General features: G+C 51.8%; 1 protein-coding gene across 2 annotated transcripts in view; it reads left to right on the forward strand.

The window, feature by feature from the left end:
• Nucleotides 1–17068, forward strand: part of SCFD2 (sec1 family domain containing 2) — a 311415-nt gene extending 294347 nt beyond the window's left edge. Inside the window, exons 8-9 of one of the 2 annotated variants that reach the window (XM_020284618.2) lie at nt 7772–7891; nt 16634–17068. In XM_020284618.2, coding sequence (XP_020140207.2) covers nt 7772–7891; nt 16634–16726 — 213 coding nt within the window. In that variant the 3' untranslated portion in view covers nt 16727–17068. The remainder of the gene's footprint in view (nt 1–7771; nt 7892–16633) is intronic. The other variant, XM_075997920.1, reaches the window with a different exon arrangement.
• Nucleotides 17069–19881: the final 2813 nt, after the last annotated feature.

Below are 19881 nucleotides of genomic sequence, written 5' to 3' on the forward strand. Positions count from 1 at the left end.
GTGACTGTGCATGAAGCACTCAGAACAGTGGCCTAAAATAAGTGCAATGTAAGTATTTGCTATTATTATTTTATTTTATTTTATTTTATTTTATTTTATTTTATTTTATTTTATTGAGACAGAGTCTCACTCTGTTGCCCAGGCTAGAGTGAGTGCCGTGGCGTCAGCCTCGCTCACAGCAACCTCCAACTCCTGGGCTCAAGCGATCCTCCTGCCTCAGCCTCCCAGGTAGCTGGGACTACAGGCATGCGCCACCATGCCCGGCTAATTTTTTTCTATATATATTAGTTGGCCAATTAATATCTTTCTATTTATAGTAGAGACAGGGTCTCACTCTTGCTCAGGCTGGTCTCGAACTCCTGAGCTCAAATGATCCGCCCGCCTCGGCCTCCCAGAGAGCTAGGATTACAGGCGTGAGCCACCACACCCAGCCTATTATTTTTATTAATGTAAGTTTGAGACCCATGCCAGGCTGCGAATCTTGAGAAAAGAGCCACCCTGAGTATATTTGTGTCCCTATACAGAGCCAGTGCTCAAGGGTTTGGTGCACTCAGCCTAATTTGTTGGGTGAACAAGGGAATTAAGTGGAAGAGAATAGACACACACCCGCCCTGAGAAGAAGTCATAAGCGTTTCGTATTTCACGGTTGCCTTGCTCCTGCTATAAAGACATGGCGTTCTGAGCGTTCTTTTCTTGTGCCTGTGGGAAGCCATGTTGATAAGGCCGTGGTGTGTTTTTCCAGACTCCCTTTCCCTTCTCCGCTGTGAGCCTAGCTTGTTGAGCTCCTCAGTCTTGGGGGACATAGATTATCCCTCTTGGGCAAAACTGTAGGGAGCCAGTGAAAATTCTGTACGTGCACAGACCATGGCAAGATGGACCGAGGGAACAGAGGCCAGCAGGACTCGACCCTTGCTCCCCAGAGCACAGAGGTGGGACCCCAACAGGACGCAGGCCCTGGCTCCACGAGCGTGGTGTCCACGTGCTGGGAGACAGCGAGAGTTCTGCTCCCCCAGCGTCTGCTGCTGCTCCTCAGGCAGTCTCGGCGCTACAGGGACATGGAAGCTTCCATTCTAGGCCCCGGGATCGGCTCATAGAACTCAATCTTATTTGTATGCATTTCTGCAGGCAGCAAAAGCTCAGAAAAGTCCCTGTGTGTCTAAGATTCTCCCCATCAAACGAAGCCTCTGGGAGCAGGGCAGCCAAGACAGCCGGATTTTGCCCTTACTAGAGTCAGAATTTCATTTGTGTTACACTGTGACGCGTTGAGATTACTTTCTTTGTGGTGCTTCGGCTTGCTTTCCTGTAGAAATCAGATTGTCCTGGGAAGTCTTTGTCCTCAACAGCTCTGGTTATCTCTTGCTCTATAAGAAGTCATCCCAAAACATTGGCTTCAAATAATATTGATTGGCCAGGAGCGGTGGCTCACGCCTGTAATTCTAGCATTCAGGGAGGCTGAAGTGGGTGAATCCCTCAAGGTCAGGAGTTCGAAACCAGCCTGAGCAAGAGTGAGACCCCCGTCTCTACTAAAAATAGAAAGAAATTGATTGCCAACTAAAAATACATGGAAATAATTAGCCAGGCATGGTGGCGCATGCCTATAGTCCCAGCTACTCGGGAGGCTGAGGCAGGAGGATCACTTGAGCCCAGGAGTTTGAGGTTGCCATGAGCGAGGCTGGCGCCACGACACTCTAGCCAGGGCAACAGAGCGAGATTCTGCCTCAAAAAAAACTAATTAATTAATTAATAACAATATTTGATCATTTATTTTGCTGATGAATCTGCACTCCAGGCAGAGCTCAGCAGGGATGGTTCATCTCCTAGATGGCTCATCTGCACGGTCAGGCAGAGCTCAGCAGGGATGGTTCATTTCCTAGATGGCTCATCTGCATAATCAGGAAGTCGGTGCTGAACGTCAGCTGGCAGCTCAGCCAGGCCTGTGGGCCTTTTCATGTGGCCTAAGCTTTCTCCCAGCATGACAGCTATGTTCCAAGGGCAGTCACCCTAAGAGAGAGCGCCAGGTGTAAAGTGTATTCAATTTTGCGACCTAGCCCCAGAAGTCACATAGCATCACTTGCCCAGCACTGTCCTCTGTCTGCTCAGGCTGTCACAAATGCCCACCCAGGGTCAAGGGGAGGAGACATACACTCTTCCTCTTTAAAAGGGACCAGGACGGCCGGGCGCGGTGGCTCAAGCCTGTAATCCTAGCACTCTGGGAGGCCGAGGCGGGCGGATTGCTCGAGGTCAGGAGTTCAAAACCAGCCTGAGCAAGAGCAAGACCCCGTCTCTACTATAAATAGAAAGAAATTAATTGGCCAACTAATATATATATATATATATAATTAGCCGGGCATGGTGGCGCATGCCTGTAGTCCCAGCTACTCAGGAGGCTGAGGCAGCAGGATTGCTTGAGCCCAGGAGTTTGAGGTTGCTGTGAGCTAGGCTGACGCCACGGCACTCACTCTAGCCTGTGCAACAAAGCGAGACTCTGTCTCAAAAAAAAAAAAAAAAGAAAAAAGAAACTTAAAAAATAAAAGGAACCAGGAGCAGGAGGAGCAGAAGATATCATCATGGCCACTTTTGGAAGATACAATCTTCACCTAAATACATGCCGGGCTGCCCAGCTGGGCAGGGGCAGTGTTGGGCTGACCCTAGGAGTTTTCCCTCCAATCTAGAGGACAGAAAAATCATTCATACTTCTGATTTCAAAATAAGTGAGCCCAGAAAAGTTTTGATAATGAAAGGCCTGCTTGCTGTGCGTCTGTCATGTTTTTTAATAATACCAATCTAAAAAAAAGTACTTGAGTTGCGGAACTTTCCTCTCCCGAGTTTGCTCCATCAAAGCCTATAAGGTAAACCGGATAAGTTGGAGAAGAGGGCAGGTAGACCCACTAGATCATTCTTCTTGCACTTCTGAGAAAGTGTTTCAAGTCAACTGGGTGCAGTTCTCAACCAGAGGGCAGACTTGTGGTTAGCCACATAAAGCTGTCGGCTGCAAAGAGCAATGCGTGCAGCCCAGGAGGGGTGGTCCTGTAGGACTGGGGAGAGGCAGCGTTGGCAGAACCTGACATTCTTCCAACAGCCAAGCCTTCTCTCCAAAACCCTACTCGGGGAGCACCTTGAGTTCCTTAGAGGAAAGCTTGATAGTGATCTAATAAATAAATCAAAACATACCTTACCCCTCTCACTAGAATGTTAATTTAATTTAAAACTAGCATGCCTAATAGGCAGTACTCTGAAAGTGCATTTCTGGAATTTGTGGTTTGGATTTCAGCCTTCTGAAAATAATATATTTTATATCTACTCCATGTGTTTGGACCTCAACTTGTTTTGACTAAAGGACATGATTTGTCAAGATGTTTCCTCTGCTGGAGTTGGCATGGGGACGGTGGGTTTTATCTCATAAAACTGCATGAGGCCCCTTTTACCTCTTTTTATGTGTGCTTTTTGAGAAGTTCTTTTTTGCTGTTCCATTTCTTAAGGGGCCATGCTTAGTGGGGAAAAAAAAAATAAGAAATTGCTGAGAAAGACTCACAGAAGATACAACGCTTGAGTACAGTTCCTCTTTGCAACATTATAACCATCGTTTGTATTTTCTTCTTCTCCATCGGGCACTATACTACGAGGTAGGGTTTGATTTGTTGTCTTAACATTAGCTAAACAGGATTTTTAAGTCCTAGGGAAATAGATCGTGGTGCAAACCAAGCCCACGAGGAGAGATGAAACAACTGCCCCGCAGGCTCTGAGAAGCTGGGGTGGTGAGGGAGTAATGAGACTCACTCTGCCCTCCAGGTGCTGAGAACAGGGCCCAGCACATTGTAGATGCTCAGTAAATATTAGTTAAACTAACAGCTGAGTAGCTATGCCAGGGCTTTCGGCTCTTCTTAACAGCCTCGCTTTGGCTAAGCCTCATCTATCTTCAATCAAGCCCTGATTCTCAGGGCAGGGTTTCTAGTTGGCCCAGTCGGGGTCAGGGCCCCATTCCAAAACCGATCAGCAGTGGTAGAAGAGCAGGATCACATTGTAGGGACATGCCTGCGAGGAACCCATACTATGACCACGCGGCCAGGGGAAACTGTTGGCTTGTGTGTTGCACAGGGCCCTACAGAAGCATCTAGAACAGGGGTAAAGGATGCTTTGGGATGAAGGGCAAAATGATAGGCTTTAGGTGGAGTTTGGTGTCAGATCCTTGCACGGTGAGAGCTAGGCGTGCCTTGGCGGTCATCTATTCTAACTCCTTATTATTCATGTAAGAAAAAACGAGGCCGGGCGTGGTGGCTCACGCCTGTAATCCCAGCACTCTGGGAGGCCGAGGTGGGAGGATTGCTCGAGATGAGGAGTTCAAAACCAGCCTGAGCAAGAGCAAGACCCTGTCTCTACTATAAATAGAAATAAATTAATTGGCCAGCTAAGATATATATATAGAAAAAATGAGCCGGGCATGGTGGCGCATGCCTGTAGTCCTGGCTACTCGGGAGGCTGAGGCAGGAGGATCGCTTGAGGTCAGCAGTTGGAGGTTGCTGTGAGCTAGGCTGACGCCGCAGCACTCTAGCCTGGGCAACAGAGTGAGACCCTGTCTCAAAAAAAAAAAAAAAAGAAAAGAAAAGAAAATCCACTACCAAGGACCGTCTTAAAAGTCAGCGTGGGTGTTTCCTGGGCGCCTGAGGGTGTTGCACATTTTTCCTTCTAGAAGGCTCTGCCCGCGGCTGGGGAATGGGGATGTGACCCTTGCCTGTGCTAGGGACAAGTGTGTCATCTTAGTACAGAGAGCCGGTGGGGGAGGGATCGGCAGCAGGGGTCCCAGAACTCCTGGAGTAGGTGGGGACAGAAAGAGCCGTCTCGGGGTGACACCTGCAGAGGAGCTGTCCCGGCGGCCTGTGCTGGAACGGCGGGAGGAGACTGTATTCTCCGCCAGCAAAGGTTTAGAAGATAAAAGAAAGAGCAGAGCAGCGACTCGAACTTGCTTCACTCATCTGTGCCTTTGCCGTGGCAGTTAATTATGCTCCGATCTTTCATCTTCAAAGCGCCTCCTACCGTGCACTAACACGCAGACACGGCCCCGTCATGTATGGCTGATCGTAAGGAATGTGTTACTCTGATGGAAAAGACTAGAAAGATTCTGCCTCCCCGATAGCCTGCTGGCTTGACAGGCTCCCAAAGGCAAGTCTGGTATCAAAACATAAATCTAAACAGAAACCAAAATAGCAAACACCAACACGCATTAATTGGACCAAAACCAACGGTTGCCTGCACCCCTTAGCCCTGGGCATTGTTCTATGTTGTTGCTGTTTGTCTTTTTTTTTTTTCCTCCTTTTCATCTTTCAGTGCATCCCTCCAAGATTTTCTTAAAATGTTCTTGGGAGTCCAGACTCTCCTCGTATGGAAAGCATATGTCTTTGGGAACATATCGTACCGCGTTCAAGTTCTGCAGCCAGTTTATTTGTGTTCCAGGGTTAAGTAGAAACAATAATTGTTTGGATAGCTCCAAGGAACCACGGGGTTAGTTAGTTAGTTAGTCAGCCAGAACTAAGGGCAAAGCAAAAGGAGAGTTTCTAAAAGATTTCTAAGAAAAGAAGGGCATCTTCTGCTACCCCGTGGATCTGATTCGATTATTCGCTTACCTGTTTTATGCATGCAACATTTTACTGAACTTTGCTGGGTGCTGAGTACTGTGCTCAGTGCCTAACATGCCAGCATAAATATTCTGTCCCCTGCCCGCCAGGAGCTTAGTCGAGGAGAGGAGATGGCGGTGAGATCGGGGCAGTTTGACAGTGTGATGAGAATGTCCGAACCGCTAATGACCAGAGTGTCGTGGGAACGGAGGGGAAGACCCTCTGGTGTGGTTCCCACCAGTGCCTGCGGGCACAGATCTTTCTTACTGATATGGAAAATCTCCCAGGTGTATAGTGGAGTAAAAGAAAAAAAAAAAAAAATCAGTCCGGGCGAGGTGGCTCACGCCTGTAATCCTAGCACTTTGGGAGGCCGAGGTGGGAGGATCGCTCAAGGTCAGGAGTTCGAGACCAGCCTGAGCAAGAGTGAGACCCCCGTCTCTACTAAAAATAGGAAGAAATTAATTGGCCAACTAAAAATAGATATAAAAAATGAGCTGGGCATGGTGGCGCATGCCTGTAGTTCCAGCTACTCGGGAGGCTGAGGCAGGAGGATCGCTTGAGCCCAGGAGTTGGAGGTTGCTGTGAGCTAAGCTGATGCCACGACACTCTAGCCCGGGCAACAAAACCAGACTCTATCTCAAAAAAAGAGAGTACAGCCACTGGAGTTTGGCCCCTGTCCCCGTGATTTAGTGACTGTGTGTGAATCTTTTCATCTTCAATCTTTTCATCTGCAAAATACCCTCATAATTTTGTTTTCCTTCTAAGGATCTTTTGAGAATGAAATAAGATAGTGTGCAAAAATATCTAGTATAGTACTCACTGTGTTCAATAATGAGTATTTGTATGTTAGGAAGCTTGCTATGGAGAAATGAGGAGAACGATGGGGGTGGGCAGACTGGGAAGGAACACAGATTAGAGGCCGTAACAGCGATGCAGTGAGGAAGTGAGGTGCAGCGGGTGACAAGGAGACAGCGATGGCTTTACGGGGACAGAGTTAACAGGACTTGATTTGGGAGGCGGAAGGCACAGCAAAGTCTGAGATGATCTCCGTGTCCGGCTCGGGAGACTGCCAAGGTGGTGATGCTACTAGAAATTCCAGAGAAGGGACGGCTTTGGGGGTAGGATCGTGCATCAGATTTGAAAGCTGTTGAGTTTGGAAATCCTGGGAGGCATCCAGGTGGTGACGTCCACAGGAGCTCAGTCGAGAGACGGGGCTAGAGACGGGGGATGTGTACAAAAGACTGTCGAAGGCATGTGAGAACACGAGGTCCTTTGGGGATGTCCCATTGAGGGAGAAGAACAAAAGGCCAAGGTTGGAGCCCAGAGCAACGTCAGCATTTGAAGGGGCAGACCAAGAAGGGGACCTATGGAGAAGTCTGAGAAGAAGCAATCAGAAAAGGAGAAGGCAGGCCGGGCGCGGTGGCTCACGCCTGGAATCCTAGCACTCTGGGAGGCCGAGGCGGGAGGATCGCTCGAGGTCAGGAGTTCGAGACCAGCCTGAGCAAGAGCCAGACCCCCGTCTCTACTATAAATAGAAAGAAATTAATTGGCCAACTAATATATATAGAAAAAATGAGTCGGGCATGGTGGCGCATGCCTGTAGCACAAGCTACTTGGGAGGCTGAGGCAGGAGGATCGCTTGAGCCCAGGAGTTTGAGGTTGCTGTGAGTGAGGCTGACACCACGGCACTCTAGCCCTGGCAACAGAGTGAGACTCTGTCTCAAAAATAAATAAAATACATAAATAAATAAATAAAATAAAGGGATATAATGAGGTGGGGATATGTTTTGCATTTTCCTGGTCAATGAGTTCCCAAATCGCTAGCACATCTGACAGCTGACAAGTCACCATCTCTCTGCAGGGGTCCTCAAACTACAGCCCGTGGGCCACACGCGGCCCGCCTAGCACATTTATCCGGCCCTGCAGGTATTTTTGCGGCCGCTGCCTGTCCTGCTTAGCAGCCGACTTGTCCTGGGCCGCAGTGCGCACTCTCCAATGGTCTGGGGGACGGTGACCTGGCCCCCTGATTAAAAAGTTTGAGGCCCCCTGGTCTCAGGGCTGTCTCCCCTGCATCGTGGGGGGCAGCCCCGGTCCCCCCGGCCGTGGGATGGAGACGGTGCCCCGCTGCGCCCGGCCTCACCCACGCCCGTTCTGTCCCGCAGGTGAGCCGGCCCCTGCCCAGCGACCACCCGCTCCTGATCCTCTTCGTGGTGGGCGGAGTCACAGTCTCCGAAGCCAAAATGGTCAAAGACCTGGTGGCCTCCCTGAAGCCGGGAACCCAGGTACTGAGCCCCCGGGGACGCGAGCCCCAGTCCAGCGGCGGCAGGGGGGAAGGGCGGGCCAGGGTCCCCCACGCGCGGGTCCAGGGTCCCTCCCCAGCGCCAGACCCCGCCAACCCGACCCGCAGTGCTTCGCTCCCGGTGGTGAGGGATGGTGGGGCCACTTTGTCACGGTCCTCGTGACCCCAAGGAAATGAGCCTAAATGGAAACTCCGTTCTTTGCAAACTAAGCTTCTTTGCAAGTGGGGGATGGGTGGGGCGGGGGCGGGGCTCTCCTTTTACTGTCCTTTCCCACCTCCGGGCCCCAAGGGCTCGGGCGCTGTCATCCCTGTTCCCGGCTCCGGAAGGGCTTATATTTTCTGGTGTCCAGTGACCGCTTAATCACTCGAGAGTCTTCCCTGCTCTCCAGCTTCAAATAATCGGAGGGCGACCCCAGGGTGCACCTCCCAGCAGCCACCTTAGAGGAAGGGACATCGTCACAACAATGACAGCGGCCGTGTCTTTAGCCTCTAGCCCTGCCGCCCAGTCCCCACACAGGAGAGCCGGCCCCGGGGCCCAGCGGTTAAGAACCCAGACCTTTCAGTCTTACGGGCCTGAGTTCCAATCCTACCTCTGCCTCTGCTTAGCCAGGTGACCCGGGAGAGAAAAGCCCGCAGGTTCCTCGTTTAGGGAGCGGGCCGGGGTGGGGGCCGTGATTCTCGAGGAGCTGGCATTATCACGTGCTTGGGGACTGTCATGCGGGGGGACAGGGAGCCGGGGACACCTTCCCCTCCACTCTCGTCCCGCCTGCTTGGGACGTCCCCCGAGGGCCTTGTCCTGCCGGCGGCTGCGTGCGGCTGAGCAGCTCGCGGGGTTTGCGGGGAGCAGAGCGGAGGTGCGGGGCTTCAGGCGGGACGGTGGCCGGTGCAGGGCACTGCGCAACCCCGCTGCCCAGAAAGCAGGTGGGCGGAGGGCGGCGGGTCCCAGCCCGTCCTGGCCGCTGCTGCCCTTGTCTCCCACCTCTGCCCACTGATGCGTAGTCCTGGCACCCAGCCTGGGGAGGCCCCGTCCCTCCCCTCCGTGACGTCCCACCCTCTGCTCCAAGCTCTTCCTGAGTCTCTGCTCCTATCCACATCCCATCCTGGCCGGTGCGGGCCTGGGCCGCTGCTCCCTGGCTGCTCCGCGTCTGCCGGCCTGGTCCCCCCGACAGATGTGATGTCCCTGGGGACAGACTTACCAGGCCTGAGCACACGGCTGGGGCTCCGTAAACCTCGACTCAGAGAGCACTGGCTTGGGGGAAGCAGCCTGAGTCGCTGCAGTGTCTGGACCACCAGATCCAGTCGAGGAGGCCGGGTCCCTGCTGCTCTCCAGCTGAGGAATGGGACCTGGGTACCTAGGGAGCTACAGTAGGTTCTTGAGCAGGGGAGTGACCGGTCTTTGGCCATGACTATTTCTGCTGTTGCTATCACCTGTTATAGTCCCAGCAGGTGAAATTTCTGCTGCATCAGTAAATGCTGCCTCATGTAACACCCTTAGTGCTAAGGTTCTGTTTAATGACCGATCGCCTTTTTGAGCAAGACTTTTTCTTTTTATCAAAAAGCACACTAAAACGGCGAGCCGAACGCTTAGCTCTTCAGAACAGTAACACGTCGTCACAGCCCGACAGGCGTGCCAATCCCCGCTCCAAAAGGATAAAATGCAGACGTTTTCAGAGCGGTGTGACCCGAGTTTGGCAACACAGAGACCCAGCGTCTACACTGGCTTAGCTGCCACCTGACCCCGTGCTCGGTCACCTGCAGAGAGCCCTTCTCAACGAAGGCGGGCCTCACGGTTCAGCCTGGGCTGCTGCTAGTCCTTCGCGTCAAAACCTCCCCGGAAGAGTTAACAGGCTCCTGGAAGATTCCAAATGCAGCCGGGGAAACAGGGGAGGGATTATCTGTCCTCCTGCCTGCCCTTCGTGCCCCGTGTTTGCAAGGGGGTGGCCGTGTTTGCTGGCCTGACACCTGCCAAGGGGGATCTCCCTTTCTTAGACCTGGACAGGCTCTCGGCTACCCTGGCCCATGGCTAACTGCAGGTCTGAGACGGGCCAGTGTCCCACTTTGAGAGCTGAGTGCAAATCACGCCTGTCATAGCCAGAGCTGTGCACACGTCTCAGTTCCATCATTGGCTCAGACTCAGGCTTCTGCTGGGGAACACATGTGACCCACGCCAAGGGAACAGTTTCTACGGGATCTATTTTTTTTTTTTTGAGACAGAGTCTTACTCTATCGCCCAGGCTAGAGTGTTGTGGCATCAGCCTCGCTCACAGCAACCTAAATCTCCTGGGCTCAAGCAATCCTCCTGCCTCAGCCTCCCGAGTAGCTGGGACTACAGGCATGCGCCACCACGCCCAGCTAATTTTTTCTGTATATATTAGTTGGCTAATTAATTTATTTCTATTTATAGTAGAGACAGGGGTCTCGCTCTTGCTCAGGCTGGTTTCGAACTCCTGACCTCGAGCGATCCTCCCACCTAGGCCTCCCAGAGTGTTGGGATGACAGGCGTGAGCCAGCGCACCCAGCCGGTTTCTGTGGAATCTATGCCCAACAGGCAGACCACCTGAGACACGCCTGGCGACCAAGAGTGACCTTCCTGTGATCATCGGTGTAAACAGCGATATAACACGCTGTTCTGTCTGTGCCATTCACGCTGCGCTTGGCCGTCTCCCTGGACGAGGTTCCACCCTGTCCCCCCGACTGCAGCCTTCTTGAGTCTTGGAGGGCTTCGCTCTAAGCGCCAACATCTCCTCTAGATGAAACCCAAGTCTGCCTGCTGGGCACTGTCACTCATCAGTGCCGGTTCTAGCTCCCGGGCCACACGGAATTTTAAACCAAGTATGGTTCACCCCTCTTCCGCACGACAGTTCTGCAGACAAACGGAGAGAGCTCCCATGTCCTTCCCGCGGGTCTCTTTCCTCCAAACTGATCATCTTTGGTTCCTAGAGTCACCCGACTCCCACCGCTGTGGACTGATCGGTAGAGAGAAATTGGGGTCCCCTCTGCCCCGTCCCTGCCACCGCCTACAAAGCCACACGTGAGCCCAACGCCCCCCATCTTTGGGGCTTCTTTTCTGGCCACTCTTCTCCTTACTTGTGCCCTTCCAGCCCTGGGGCCTTGCGTGTTTTGACTATTCTATTCCCAGCCCCTCGATCAGGCCCTGCCTTTTAGGGGGTGTTCGTGAATGTTCATCGAATGTCCAATACTGAACACCAGGAACTTTGCTTGTAACACTGCAGTGTAGGCGAGAAATAGATTTTCTGGAAAAGACCACGCAAACCACACCAACCTATGGGTTGATACTGAGATTACAGGCAACTAAACCTCTTTGTCTTTTGTATCTGTTGCTATTGGTCCATATCTTCCCTGCTTTCTTGCTATGGCAGGTGCTTTCTGAACCCAAGTACAGGAACTTACAATCCTGCCTATTAAGTTGGATTAATTGATTATTCAACAAGCATTTATTGAGCATCCACTCTGTGCCAAGCACTGCTCTTTGAGCTACAGTCAGAGCAGCCACCAAGCTGGACACATTCTGGTTTCGTGGCACTTACATCCTACCAGGTAGTGGCTAGCAATAATCATGGAAACTTCAGCAGACAGCAGCATAGAAGGTTCTACAGTGGGAAGAGCCAGGAGGAGGAGGTTTCTCTACACTACGGACTCCTCACGGAGAAGGCTCTGGATCTGAGATTTGCAAAGCATTCAGGGATCCGCCACTCAAATAGAGTCCATTTAAGGCACCTGCAGAAATGAACTCTCACCAAAAATGGTAAGGATGGCATGAAGCCCAGGGAAACCAGAGACCACATTCCCACCTGCTGGTCCGTTGAGGCTGTCATCCTCCAAAACGGGAGTGTTTTCTCACTGCTTGTGGCTGCTGGGGGTGTGCTGATAAGTGACATGGCAAGTCGGAGAAGGTCCTCTTTCCTAACTACAAAATAGGATCAAGGCCGGGCGCGGTGGCTCACGCCCGTCATCCCAGCACTCTGGGAGGCCGAGGCGGGAGGATCGCTCAAGGTCAGGGTTCGAAACCAGCCTGAGCAAGAGCGAGACCCCCGTCTCTACTATAAATAGAAAGAAATTAATTGGCCAGCTAAAAATATATAGAAAAAATGAGCCAGGCGTGATGTCACATGCCTGTAGTCCCAGCTACTCGGGAGGCTGAGGCAGGAGGATTGCTTGAGCCCAGGAGTTGGAGGTTGCTGTGAGCGAGGCTGACGCCACCACGGCACTCACTCTAGCCTGGGCGACAGAGTGAGACTCTGTCTCAAAAAAAAAAAAAAATAGGATCAAGACGGCAATGCCCCCACCCTACCCCAGCAGCCACAGGCACCCCGAGGGTCACTTTCCAGGCTTCCTGTCACCCTGCGCACGTGTGCCCCACACGAGCCTCAGTCCTCACTCTTTCTCTGCCTGGTGCGGGAATCCGTGGCCGGGCAGCCCTGGCCGGCTGCATTCTGGCAGCTGGATGGTGGCCGAGAGGCCGGGAGAAGCCTGTGATTGTGAGAAGAAAATGACAGGGAGGGACCCTTCCAGAAAACACAGGGCACGGGCAGCTCAGGACAAAGAGGACGCCCAGCGGGCAAGCTGACCCCCGTCCACTGCTTCTCATAGACAGGCATGTGCTGCTGTCGGCCCACGCTTCCGTGTCGTTCCACGTTTCTGGAATTGAATATTTAGTGACGACATCATTTTTAAAAAATAGATGCAGAAATATGCTCTTGCATACATAGTTTTGGACACAACTTTCAAAGGTCAGGGATTCCGAAATCCTGGCTCTAAAACCTGCCCCCAGGTTATTCTAAAATTGATGGGAGAGGACTTGAGTGACTTTAACAAAACACCAGAAAGGACAAAAGTGAAAAGATGACCTAGGCCGGGCACGGTGGCTCACGCCTGTCATCCTAGCACTCTGGGAGGCCGAGGTGGGAGGATCGCTCAAGGTCAGGAGGTCGAAACCAGCCTGAGCAAGAGCGAGACCCCCGTCTCTACTATAAATAGAAAGAAATTAATTGGCCAACTAAAAATATAGAGAAAAAATGATCCGGGCATGGTGGCGCATGCCTGTAGTCCCAGCTACTCGGGAGGCTGAGGCAGGAGGATCGCTTGAGCCCAGGAGATTGAGGTTGCTGTGAGCTAGGCTGACGCCACGGCACTCACTCTAGCCTGGGCAAGAGAGTGAGACTCTGTCTCATAAAAAAAAAAAAAAAAAAAAAAGGACAGATGACCTAAAATCTCACGCTCCCAGTTCTTCTGAGCCTATAAGCACAGCACGCTGACTCTGTAGCAACGTAGAGACAGGTCACACGGTTCACAGGGGGTCAGTAAGGGGACCATCGTCCCACTGGTTGGACGATCCAAACGTCTTATGTTCAACACAGGTGCGTGAGTGTGTGTGAGTGTGCGTGAGTGTGCGTGTGTGTGTGCGTGTGTGCATTGCACCCCGTGTGCAAGAGGGCTCAGATAGCACCTCCAGTATATACTAAGTGCTCCAAAGCAGCTCATCGCATGGATGGATATGCACGATGGTGCCTATGTGGGTTACTTTTGGGGAAGAATCTCCCAAATTGAAAAGAAAAAAAGGAGAAACAAATGTCCCCCTCGCTGCTTTTGATTTTCAGTGTTAGAAATCAGCGGGTTATGGAATCTAAATCCTGGACTTCCCTGCTTCCTCCGTGCTCAGCAGAAATAGACCAGGAAGACGCTGGCCTCTGCAAATTGCAGCGGTGGCCGAGCAGCGGAAAGGCCGGAGGGCTGGGTCGCTCCCCAGGGCTGGGCAGCTCAGGCCAGAGCACAACCCCCAAGGATGGCCTGGGCAGCCCCTCTCCCAGCTGGAGGAGCACTGCAGGGCCCTGGAGGCCGCTGGAGGGACTTGGTTCCTCGGCACTGGTGGCTGCAGTCTCACAGTCAGCCAGTGTGTGTTCTTTTGTAGTTTTTGAGACAGAGTCTCGCTTTATTGCCCAGGCTAGAGTGAGTGCCGTGGCGTCAGCCTAGCTCACAGCAACCTCCAACTCCTGGACTCAAGCGATCCTCCTGCCTCAGCCTCCCGAGTAGCTGGGACTACAGGCATGCACCACCATGCCCAGCTAATTTTTTCTATATATATTAGTTGGCTAATTAATTTCTTTCTATTTATAGTACAGACGGGGTCTCACTCTTGCTCAGGCTGGTCTCGAACTCCTGACCTTGAGCGATCCTCCCACCTCGGCCTCCCAGAGTGCTGGGATTACAGGCGTGAGCCGCAACACTCAGCCTAAAAGTTGTTTCATTAACAACAGAAGTATAAAATGCTTCCTTGTCTCCTCTCCTCCCTGAACTTTGGCCCTTCCCCTCTCCCCCTGCAGGGGCATGTAGGCTCTTTGGTCTTTTCACCAAGGAGCTGGTTGAAGTGGGAGTTGGTTAATTCTCTAATCTGATTACCCCTGGGGCGACTTTGGGGTGTGGGGGGGGGTGGGAAAGGGTGCAGGCCAACCCTCGCCACGCCAAAGAAGCGCAGGCGGCAGTCACGCCTGCCACTGGCCTTGGGGTCCCCTTCTCAGCCGTCGTGGGCTGTGGCAGTCTGACTCCAGGACCGCCTTCTTCATTTCCCGTAGTCACCCCTCATCTGTGGGTGCAGAACCTCCCCGGGCCCTTACAAAGCCCGTCACACCCAGCCCCGCCCCGGGGACAAGCTCTCCCCTCGCAGAAGCAGGAAGGGACACCAACAAGATGTGGGAGTGACCCAAGCCCAGGTGCGCTAGGGGACCCAGGTGACGGAGGGTGAGGGGCTGGCACGCGGGCGCCAGCCGCCTGCTTGGGAGTCATCGCTTAGCCTCTTACTACTCTGTGTCTTGCGACAAGTTGCTTAACCTCTCTGTGCTTAATTTTCTTCATCTTCCAAATAGGAGTCATAAACGTGCCTATTTCCCAAGGTTGTTAACAGGGTCACAGCGATACGAAATGACATAATCCTCGGAACCTGGCACACCATAAAAACGAATAAATATTAGCTGCTATGATTGTCATCCCCATCGTTGTCACAGGTTGAACGGTGTCCCCTTTAAAAGATGTTGAAGTCGGCCGGGCGCGGTGGCTCACGCCTGTCATCCCAGCACTCTGGGAGGCTGAGGCGGGAGGATCGCTCGAGGTCACGAGTTCGAGACCAGCCTGAGCAAGAGCGAGATCCCGTCTCTACTATAAATAGAAATTAATTGGCCAACTAAAAATATATAGTAAAAAATCAGCCGGGCATGATGGCACATGCCTGTAGTCCCAGCTACTCAGGAGGCTGAGGCAGGAGGATTGCTTGAGCCCAGGAGTTTGAAGTTGCTGTGAGCTAGGCTGATGCCACGGCACTCTAGCCCAGGTGACAGAGTGAGACTCTGTCTATAAATAAATAAATAAATAAAAGATGTTGAAGTCCTAACCCCACCCCGGCCACTACTTGTGAACAGGACCTTATTTGGAAACAGGGTAGTTGCAGCTGATGTCTTTAGTGTGGACTCTAATCCAGTGTGGCCGTGTCCGTATGGACCGTGCTTCCCCGAAAAGAAGACAAGGTCTTCTATTTATTTTTCCTCAAGAAGACACCCTGGGGCTTATTTTCAGGGGATGTGTTATTTTCCCCTCAAAGCCTCAGCTTGCAGCACACACAGGATGGACGGGACCTGACAGGGGAGCCGACCTTGTGGGTGGGGCTGCCCGCACCTTTCCCGTCACCTCTGGGATAGCAGCTGTCACGACGGGGCAGATGAGAAGGGCTGCTCGTGTTGTTTCCCACTCTGGGATGACATGCATGGGTTGTGCAGATGCGCTGCGCAGCCACGCCCGTCACTAGGGCTGATTTTCATAGCCACGCCCACCACTAGGGCTGATTTTCATAGCCACGCCCATCACTAGGGCTTATTTTCATAGCCACACCCATCACTAGGGCTGATTTTCATAGCCACGCCCATCACTAGGGCTGATTTTCATAGCCACGCCTATCACTAGGGCTGATTTTCGGGGTAGGGCTTCTATTGCACACATGCTTAGACATCCTGCTGGGGCTTGTTTTATGGGTAGGGCTTATTTTCGGGGAAACACGGTAAAACAAGGGGAAATTTGGACACGGCAACAGGCGCTGGCAGAGGGCACCCAGTGTGAAGAATAAGGAACAAACCCTGCCAACACCTTGAACTTGAACTTGGACTTGGACTTCCAGCCCCCAGAACCGTGAGACAGCAGGTTTCTGTGGTTTAAGCCCCTCAGCTTGTGGTACTAGGGAACTAATAGAGTCATCACCACCGCCGACAGCACCCGCCTCCCGGGTGAGCCTTCTCGGGCTCCCTGGAGGGGCGCAGGGCTCCCTGGAAGGGGGAGAGACCTGGACATCGGGGTCACATCACCGCAGGGCAAAGCGAGCGAGTGACGCGGTCAGTTCAGCAGCAGGGCGGTGGCCGGACTGGGCGACTCCAGTGCTAGCACAGCACACAGTGTTGGTCTCGGCCACTCTCGTGCCCCGTTGTGAAAGGTCAGTAGACACAGCCCAGCTGTCCCCTTCAGGCCGTCCCTCCCCGGACCGTGCACCCCTCCTTCCAGGACACCAGCGACAGGTGACGTCCAGCAGGCCGGCCGCCTTCCGCCTCTGCTTCTCGGGACTCCAGTGCGCGTCCCCTCCCCCAGAGAGATTTGTTGCATTTTATTTCTCGTCCCCCCGGGGTTGGCTTCCCTAATTGCCTGTGGTGTGTTTGCCCCCTTCTGTCGTCAGGTCATCGTGCTGTCCACGCGCCTCCTGAAGCCACTTAACATTCCCGAGCTGCTGTTTGCCACCGATCGGCTGCACCCAGACCTTGGCATCTGAGCTAAGAAGACAAGACCCAGCCTCGCTGGAAACACCAATCGGATCGTCTATTCCAGACACGCCTCCAAAGCCAGCGTCCCCGCCACTAACTTCGGATACGACTGGATTTCACCCAAAGCGTCCCAATAACCAACCACACAGTGAGGTTGGATTTCTGTGATTCTTTAAAAAAAAAAAGTGTGTTTCTCATTTTCCTAAAGGTGTCAAGCTGTCTTTCAGCTGGCTTCAGTAGTGATAATTTCCATTCTTACCTAACCCTCCCTTTGTGATTTTCCTGATTCCCTCCTGCAAGTTTCATTAATTCTAAATAAAAGCCTGTTGGCAGGTGCTGGTAGATTACAAGTCTTTTGATCTGAAGTTGCTCAAGAGGTGAGCCATGCTTTAGAATGATGAGCCTGAGGAATGTTTGATGCGCCTTAAGATTGTATAACCGAGGAGGGGGCATTGCAAATAGGGTCTGAGGCTTTGTTTCTCTCTTGATCTGGAACATTTCTGAAAAGGCAGGGCAGGGAGGGGTGGCGGCCAGGACAAGGCTGGTGTGTGTGTGTGTCCCAAATCATTGCGCCATGAAGAAGGGTTGCGTTGTCCCAGCTTGCTCAGGGGCCAGGTCTGCTAAGCTGCTTGGAATGGGGGTGGGACAGAGGTGGACTGCAATGCCATCTTGGCCTACAAAAGGTCTCCTCCCTTGCAAAGGAAGGCCCCAGTACAAGACAACTGGTCCCAGGGGTCTAAATTGTAAATGGCAACCCCTGTGGACTTTGTGATTTCAAGTTTCTGTTGAAATAGAAAGCTTTCTTTTCTGTAAGCTTAAATTTTCCTTCTGACCATAGCAGGAAAACCGTGACCCACCCAGTTAAATTATATAAGAAAAATATATAATATAAAAACATATAAATATTTCTCCTGGGGAAAAAATGAACTGCTTAGAACCCACATATTTGTAGGTGTTTGGTTGCTGGAAATTTCTGGCATCTCTAAAAGCTACAAGAAAGAGGTAAAACTGGAAAACAGTTTCTAGTGTGGATTATACAGGTGGAAGAAATAAAATGCAAAGCAAAACACCTGTCTCTGCATTTTGGTTCTCTGCAAAACACTGTCATTTTATGAAAAAAGTAACTGTAAAGTTGGAAATTATTCTGAGATGTAACGAAAGCAGGGTTTTTGTGGACGCGGGCATTCTTTTTCTTGGCCAAGTATGTTTTCCACAAACATGGATTCTTTCATGGTGCTGAACTATAAGGAGACCTCAGATGCTTGTTTCATTCAACTACTCTTAAAGTCTTGAATTTAAATAAGGAAGAACATGGCAAAAATCCAAAATAAAATTAAAGCAGAGATTACTCTTTTCGAAAATAAAAATAAATTAAAAGTAACCGACTATGTGACTCAAATCTGTATTCATTCATTCATTCCCAAATACTGAGCGAGCCCCTGGCCCATTCCAGGAACTCTGCTAGGTTCTGGGCAGGTGCAGTGAATGGGCCAGACATGTCCCTGACTCTGTGGCACTCAGAGTGGACAGCCGGTGGCTGTCCCCACGCTCAGGCCCTGTGTGAGCATCTACCGAAGGTTAAGTTGTAAACCATACGCCCACACACAAAGAAAACTGCCTGGAAATATAAAAACCAGACCCCTTGGTTACCTCTAGGAGGGAGGATCAAAGGAGAGGCTAAGGAAAGAGGGAGTCTCGGTCCCAATATATTTCTGTATTGTTTCCATTTTTTATATATATTTTTTTTCCATGAGACTATTAAGCCCAATATTTCTTTTTTTTTTTTTTTTTTTTTTTTTAGACAGAGTCTCACTCTGTTGCCCAGGCTAGAATGCCATGGCATCAGCCTAGCTCACAGCAACCTCCAACTCCTGGGCTCAAGCAATCCTCCTGCCTCAGCCTCCCGAGTAGCTGGGACTACAGGCATGCGCCACCATGCCCGGCTAATTTTTTGTATATATATATTTTAGTTGGTCAGTTAATTTCCTTATATTTTTAGTAGAGATGGGGTCTCGCTCAGGCTGGTTTCGAACTCCTGACCTTGAGCAATCCACCTGCCTCGGCCTCCCAGAGTGCTAGGATTACAGGCATGAGCCACCGCGCCCGGCCCAAGGTGGAAGTTCTTGATTATAAATGTTATCATTCAATGGTTATTAAGTCTCGAACATGCTCTCAATACTGTAGTAAATATGGCCAATGGCAGGCTCTGAGCAGTGGGAGAAATGTCACGGGGTTGGCGTCCGGTCATCTCCGTGTGGCTGGCGGCAGGAACTGAGCCGGGCAGGCAGGCAGGCAGGCAGTAGGAGGCTTGGGAGAAGAGGCGAGCTGGAAGGAGTGTTTGATAAGCAGAGTTTGGCTAGAAGCAGCAGCAGAAGGCACAGGACACAGCACTGCTCTTTGATTAAAAAGCAGGAACATAATCGAAATTTGGTACAAATCCTGCAAAGGGCCTCCAACAAATAAGGAGGAAGAGGAAAGAGGCTCAGGACATGGAGCATTGTCTGGGAGAACCTTCTAGAAGCTCTCTGGCTGGAAGAGAAGCCAGTCACGCTTTCCACCCGCTGTGAAGGCGCCGTGGGCTTGCATCCCAGTTCCGCCATCGGAGCACTGCGGATCTCTCCCAGCCTCAGTGTCCCCATCTGGAAGATTCAGAGAACAATGGCACCTGCCTCATAGGAGGGTTGCTATAGAGCCACCGAAACACGGTGGCCAGCCCAGGACTCCCGAGGAATGAGGGTTTTTAATGCTGAGGACACCAAGGAAGTTTGAAAACGATAACCTGTCAACAGGAGAATAACATTAAATGAAGAGAGGATTTGGAGGTGCTCCTGGGATCCACCAGGAGATAAGAAAGTGGAGAAGGAATAACGCGTTGGTCCAACACACTTCCAAGACAATATAGCCCAGAGGTCAGGAGCAGGGTCTGGAGCCGGATGCCATGGCTGGATTCCAATCCCACCCTTTTCACCTCTTAGTCCACTTCTCCGGGTCTCCGTGGACCATGAAAGAGGACCTGCCACATTGGGTTTGGTGACAACTAAGAGTTAACACGCGTAAAGCGCTTCACGGCACGCACTGATTTACCATCTCCGTCTCATCCAAACATATCCATTGCAAAGGGACCCCCTCCCTCCTCCCCACCCACGGGCCCCAGATGTCAGCC

Source organism: Microcebus murinus, chromosome 26 (genome assembly GCF_040939455.1).
Source record: "Microcebus murinus isolate Inina chromosome 26, M.murinus_Inina_mat1.0, whole genome shotgun sequence".
Taxonomy (NCBI): Eukaryota; Metazoa; Chordata; class Mammalia; order Primates; family Cheirogaleidae; genus Microcebus; species Microcebus murinus.